The sequence below is a fragment of the Bremia lactucae genome, linkage group LG10 (genome assembly GCF_004359215.1).
Source record: "Bremia lactucae strain SF5 linkage group LG10, whole genome shotgun sequence".
NCBI lineage: Eukaryota > Oomycota > Peronosporomycetes > Peronosporales > Peronosporaceae > Bremia > Bremia lactucae.
This window is the reverse complement of record NC_090619.1, coordinates 782,514-789,727: the sequence shown is the minus strand read 5'-3', so window position 1 is coordinate 789,727 and position 7,214 is coordinate 782,514. Positions and strand designations below refer to the sequence as shown.

Here is a 7,214-nt window from a genome sequence, read left to right as displayed (position 1 = left end):
AAAGTGCAACACTTTCGATGAATACATCAATCTTCAACAAGTGTGTCTAGTGTTGAATCATAACTTTAACCATCAACGTTGGCAGCCGTGAAGGCATACCACGTGATGAGCTCATTGGCTTCCGAAAAAAGGAGAGCTACAGTTTAGGACGAACATTGTCGCCTGCTGTTTGATCACTTCGGTGGACAAAAGGTCTCCCTTCCGTCGCACCTGAAGGCTCAGCTAAGTCGCTTTAGCTACGGCGATGGTCTGTTAAGGCATCAGCCTTTACCTTGTGATCCCTTGAGAATCTATGTCCCTCATGACACAGATCTCACGTTGGAGATATTTCACGAGCTCCATGATGCACCGTCAAGTGGCCCATCTGGGCCGTAAAAAGACATTCTTGCGAGTGTCAGAGGACTTGCGAGTGTCAGAGGAATTTTAATGGCCACACCTATATCGATGGGGGGTGGTCAACTATATTCGTTTCTGCGAACACTGTCAGCACATAAAGCCTACTCCGTCCAGCACTGCGCCATTGAAGTCGCTGCAGATACTAACGGATTGTTAGAAGTCCGTCAGTCTGGACTTCATGTTTGGCATGCAGCCTGATAAAAAAGGTCGGACGGACTTAAATCTACTTCTTAGATAGCAAGAGCTCACGAGAAGACGGGACGTGCGCAGGTCTTTGAACGGACTACGAATTGCTACCAGGTGTAACGGATATTTCCACTAGTACTGATCAGTACTAGTTAGCCTTTCACTGATGACAGTGTAGGTGAGGTGCCACGAAACTTCCCGTGCACGATGGACAGATTAAGTTTTCTATGAAGCTAAGGGTCATGAGCTTAAAGCATTAGACTAAGGGTTTAGAACAGAGAAAGTAAAACTTTATTAATATATACAGTTTTCTACGTCACAATCTTCTATCTACTAATGGGCTTATCATATTAACAACTAAGTAAGTATGGCGCCTCCTTGCGCACAGCACAATCGAGCTTTATAACGATTGGCGGGGTCGATTTAGACTTAAATCGACCAGTTAATAGAGCTAAAAGTCTTTTTGCATCAATATAACCATATTTGGTAATATTGGATTTATTTAGGTCAAAGTAATAAAAATAATAATTTTGAACTTTTTAATTATTTTCTTTCATAGAAGATAATATTTATTATTCCTCATATATAAAAATAATACTTATGTCACGACACGCCCGTTTCACATAGTTTCTGCTTTTTAGCTTCTTCAACTTATGTTAATAGACAGAAGCCTCGTCACGATGTTCGTGGTTAGAATTACTATAGTGATTGTAGTCATCTGCCATCTGACTATAATTTAGGGGGGATTTTGCATAGAGGCTGACTTAGGAGCGTCCTCATTCGGGGCTTTTTAGAGTGAGGCCGAGACCGGTGGCCGATGCGCGCGCTTGACTAATTTTTCACAAAAAAGATCGCCAAGGTCAGAAAAAATACTTAAAATTTAAGTGTAAACTTAATTAAGATTAGAACAATCTCGTGGCAAATTAAGAACGCCCTCAATGGTGATGACATCTCGCGGCAAGCCAAGCGTATTTGCAGCTTTCAGCCAGCTGCGCGTGAATGGCAACTTTGACTCAGGAGACGAAAGCGCTGAAGAGCGACAGCATGAGCGCAAGAATAAGCAGAAGGAAAGGAAAAAATCGCGCAACAAGAAGACTAGCAGGCACACCCATGTTAATGCTGCCTATACTCCTGGTTTTTGACTAACTAACGTTAAGCTACGTATACGTGCAATTTAGTGACTTAGCGGAGCTCAAAGACTTAGCTTTTGTGTCGAAATCTAAGTCAAAAAAGAGCAAGAGCAAGAAGAGTAAGCCGATGGCTAATTGCGATCCCTGCTCGCCCTCTGAATTTTGTATTGAGGCGCCGGCTACTGACTGCAATAGCAAAGAAAATGATGTAAGAAAGTTTCCTATGAGCTCGCTGTCCAGCATAATCGAGCCACAAAAGGTATGGCTAAAGTCCTAAGAGCTTTAAAGCTCACTTTTCGACGACTAATCTCACTCTTCATCATTTGTTTTCAGACATTGGGGCTTATTGGCGTCGAAAAGACTTTGATGCCCAGTAGCGCGGAAAAAAAGCAAGATCGTGCTCCATTGCAGCAGCAAGATCGACAAAAAAAAGTACTGTCTCGTGTACTTAATAAGTGCCTTAGTGTCAAGACTAAGATTTTAATTTTCTTTCGAATAGCAACAAGAGCAACACAATAAACTCTTAACCTTAAATCAGATCGCCGCTCCTCCTGCAGTTAGCAGGCCAAAATCTTCGTCAGAGACGGAGCTTGGAGCCGTATATACCCCGTCGCACATAACTATAACGCGTATGGATGGGCAAATGCAGCGCACATTGTCAGTTACGGAGGTGATGGATCAGCTTCTTCGCTGCACGCAGCAGAATACGCAGCTGCTTTTAGTTCAAGAGAAGCTCGGGGTACGTAACTCGCTTAGGGAGTAGCTTTGTGTTTCTACGCTGCCTGATGTTCTGAGGTAAAGTTGTTTGTGTGATGTCATATTTAAAATGAAAATTTGTAGCATACAAACCGCAATTTGCAGGACCAGCTACAGCGAAGTAGTGGTATGAACCGTAGCTCAAATTGACGATCATAAGTTAATATTCTTTGATGTGTGTGGGACAACAGAAATAATTATTGGTCTGCAAAATGAAGTGACAATGTTCCGACAAATTTGTCTGAACTTGCAGGCCGAAGTAAGTTTTGTTTTCTGGCCGCATCGTTAGTGCGTGCATGCTTAACTTACTCGTTGTATGTCTCACAAGGTATCCTTGCTTCGTTCCAACGTCGCCGGTCCGATCGTTCCAGATGTTAGCAATTTTTTGCTGCCACATCACCATCGTCCGCCACCTGGCATGCCCTAGTCTGATCACACGTGTGACCATGTTTTAAATGCTTGCAATAGAAGTTCATTCGCCTTTGCGATTACTTGTGTTCATATTTTGGATACGGTCAGCCTCTCCCTCTGGCATATCACGTAATTCGCCTAATATGGTCTTGACGACCAGAACAAAGTGACGTAGGAACTCCCTCTTTACTAACGGATGGCAACCTTAAGGTATACAGACTTGACGTAAGCTCGGTTGCATACATTACGCGTTCGACGAAATAAAGAAGCTTTTACATATGCATCACATCTTTAGCGGCCATAATGGAACGGGCGCGGGTACGTCAGTCCAGTTTATGCCTAGTGGACAGATGGTAAATCTCTAGCCGTGAAATTTAGTGTTTGTCATTTAACGATCTCAACTCTGCCGCAACGGCTTGTTCAAGCTTTAGTCTATTCTTAATTGTTGCCTTTCATAAATAGGTTCAACAGCTATGGTCGGTACCATACATAGGCTTAAGAATAGATTGCGCAGCAGCCGCCTACTCAAAAAGGAGGACCCGAGCGCGTTAGAAGACAACCCATTGCGACATAAACAAACACAGGAAGAAATAGTGAGCTTTGACCGCTGTGCAGGGTTGACAGACACTGTCAGCGTCACGGATGATGTAGAGGAAATGTTTTACGCCCGCTCCACGACTTCTCATATCCCACAGACGAGAACGACGCAGATTCGAGGCAACATTGCACTCTCGGCTTTAAATGAGGACATTGAGACGTCGTCAGTGAGTAACGTTAGCAGCATATTTTCACAGTTTTCAGCTGCAACGCCCACTACCAGCTCAGAAGCTTGTCACTATAATAGCAATAATTATGTCTTACCTTCGGCGCAACGCCTAGCAGCTTCGTCGCCTGCTTCCAGCGAAAATTTTAGACTAGAGTCTCTTCGATCGGAGGTGTTGGAGATTAAGGAAGAAGTGAAAAGTTTTCGACGAGAAGTTTTAAATGAGCTTCACTTGACGCGATACGACGTGTTGAAGGAGCTAACGCTGCTGAAAGGTGTTATTTCTCAATTATGCGCCACACAGCTACCAAATTTGGCCTCACCAGTATCACCCACCGAAAGCTCGTCATCGGATACGCTGTCGACCGAAGTCCGCGCAATTCTTACACGCCAAACGTCCGCGAAAACGTCAGATGCTACACGCGATCGCCTCGCAGCGTCCCGCGCTGTCCTCAAGAGATCGCCTTCACTCGCGGCCCGTGCCAGTGTGAGGCTAACGCAATTGGTCCCAGTTGAGGACAATGCGCTTTCGACACCACTTGACTCCCATCAAATCAACGAACTTTTTCCGCTTATTGACTGTACTTCAGATTTCGCGGCTCATGCGCGGTGTCTGACTCCCGGTTCTCGCGTGTGGGCACTAAATCGCGTGCAACAGTGGCTGGATGCGCGTTTTCACTCAGGAAGTGACAATTTTCTGGCTGTTGTCGGTGAGGGAGGCTCCGGCAAGAGCGCGTTTTGTGGCACAGTGGCGCAGCAATTTTGTGGAAATATACTGGCCGCGCACTGTTGTCAATTCGATCGCAAGAGCGAGAGCCACCCACGCAACGTATTGCTCTCGATGGTGCACCAACTTGTGTATAACCTTCCTTCCTTCAAGAGCCATCTGGCTCGACTTAATCTGAAGTACGTACTTAACGAAAAAGATTCGGTCCTACTGGCACTTAAAGTGCTCGTAGATCCACTTAATGCCATTGAAGAACCTGTGCAATCGACTTTTATTCTAATCGACGGAATTGACCAATGCTCGGCTGGAACGGCACGCCGCAATGAGCTGATGGAATTTTTTACTCAGATCATTCCACAGCTTCCGCCATGGCTTGGACTTCTCGTATCGTCAAAGCCTTCTATCGAGTTCGCCAAGCGGGTTCCAGTGTCATCAGTGCTGGACTTCAGTGCGAATAATACTGCATATATGGCGGATGTATCTTCCCTTGTGAATGAAATCGCTCAAATCTGTTGCGACGTTGATGTGTTAGAAGCAGAGGAGATTCTTAAGGCAAAAAGTGGCGGCAACTTCACGTACTTGGAGTTTACGAAGCAGGCATTGACCCACCCAGGAATGGCCATGACGAGCCAAAAAGGGTTGGTGCCTCTCAGTGTGCTTGAAGAGCTACCTGAGACATTGTACGACATATATGCAGAGATTTTTGAGGACAAATTTGGGCAGGTTCGCACCCACATTTGGACGAAGGCAAAGCAGCTTTTGCAGTTAATTGTAGGTGCAGCAGCAGGACCGTACTCGCTCGTTTCGGAAGAGCAAGCTAAGGAGCAATTGAACTTCACGACTGAAGACTTGAAGATGCTGCGACGTTCGATGGTTGACCTTGTGACCATAAAGCACGGATGCTATCGCATGGAGAGCTCTGCACTATGCGATTGGTTGAGTGACAGTTGTCGATCGGAGGAGCAGTTTTACGTGAGCATCGAGGACGCGCTCTTTGCTTTGCGCAAAATGCGCCGTGTTAATTCAGGTGGCTCTATAATCGTCCACTCTAGTTTTTCATCTGATCACTGTAGTTCGTACCACGCTAGTACTTTGACTCGAGCGGGCAGTCGCGAGGAATCTTCTAGAAAGTCGCGTCGCTTCAAGCCACGCGAAAATATTGACTTCAAACCCGTTGGTATATTAAAGCACGGTCGATTGTAGTGAACAAATGGCGTAGCGTAGAGGTAATTAAACTTTTTTTTGATGTTTTAATTTATTAGTACTCAACCGAGTTTGCTAACCACTTGCCTTGCAATCACAAAAGTGCAAGAGCGTCGTCTAGCCGATGCATATGACCCAAAAATACATCTGTAGAAAATCAAAAATTGTTTGCCACCCGAGCAAGTAAGCAGTGGCAGTACCTGAGCTGCTAGCTTACCGATAATCGACAGATCCAGTCCATAACCAGTCGTTTGCAGCAACGGGAAAAATTATCACGAAGCACGCATTTTAAACAACTATATTGGTCAAAGTCGAATTGCAATGACGAAGCTCGAAGTGAGCTGAAAGCGCGCGGCTGATCTGGAACGAAGCAAGGTTGGCTATGCATAAATTGCATAAGCTGCGGCAGCTCGTGATCGAAATGGAAGCATTATTAATGCGCGATGTCGCGAAGCATTTGCGCAAGCTCGATAGGCGGTACATATTTGAGTAGGTAGGTCTAAAAGCAAATGCAAAAGTAGCAGCATATATGTAAAATCGACTAGATTGGAGATTCTGCTAAGGTTGCGATATTGACAGGACTGACACATAAGCCGGCACATGAACAACAATAAACGTTCGTCCTTGACATTTGCGGCAAACATCTCGCAATCGAACTTGAAGAACTACGTGGTACCTTAAGCCAAACAATACAAGCTGATTTGTAGTCGCGCGCGCAATTTTGCAAAGCGACGACAGACGACTTACATACGAACGAAGACACGAAGTTCAGTAGCAGCACGGCGCTTCCAATTTCTTCTGTAGTAGCACCATGGCGCTTTTAGTCTCTACCTTCGAACCGGTGAGATATTTTTTTATGCAGATGAACTCTCGTATCTAAAGTTGCGATCTGCAAAAGTGAAAGAAGCCAACGGTAAAAAAATGTATGAAACGGTATAAATCAAATTGTATTTGATTATGGAGTCCCTCTTGCGCTTTGGAGCACTGAATATTCACATAATTGGCGCAAGAAAAATAGTTTAGGTGATATGTAACGGGGATTGTTACACAAAGTCTTATGTTTTCAGTAAATCAGCATTCACTTCCACAAGGATAAGGACAATTGTTGTTCTTCAATATTTCTTACAAAATAAAATATAATCTTATATTTACTTTTCTTATAATCACTATATTCTGCACGGCTGTGGAAAGCATGTAACAGGGTGTACCGTTACATGAAATTAACACTTAAAGGTTGTTAATTAGTATAGTATCTAAAAGGTAGATAATATTTGGAGAATATTACTTTACATGGTAATATTCGAAAAGCTTATCCATTGGTAGATATTGTCCATTATATCTACTTTTTCCGCGGTCCAGTCAGCGCTGGACGCGCGCAAAGTGAAAGACAGATAAGACTTTTAGTACATGTTTTGTATCAGTTTATAATTAAGGTAGTATTATGTAGATAGACAAGAAGAACTAAATTATATTAATACAGTTTTCATTTAACCCTCTTTAAAACAAGTGATTTAAAGAGAAGACTTCCTCTGCACGTACTAGTGTACGTGAAGTGACGTGAGGCACCACTCGCACTGAGGCAGTGCGAAGTGGACTTGTACTGAAGCAGTACAAGTCGGCAGTGCCCCGTTACACCTGGTAG

General features: G+C 44.2%; 1 protein-coding gene across 1 annotated transcript; it reads left to right on the top strand.

The window, feature by feature from the left end:
- Positions 1-3,157: 3,157 nt before the first annotated feature.
- Positions 3,158-5,572, top strand: CCR75_004062 (uncharacterized protein; the record flags this gene model as incomplete). Its single annotated transcript, XM_067962152.1, has 2 exons — positions 3,158-3,197; positions 3,342-5,572. The coding sequence occupies 2 exons, from the start codon at positions 3,158-3,160 to the stop codon at positions 5,570-5,572; spliced, it is 2,271 nt and encodes a 756-aa protein (XP_067814977.1).
- Positions 5,573-7,214: the final 1,642 nt, after the last annotated feature.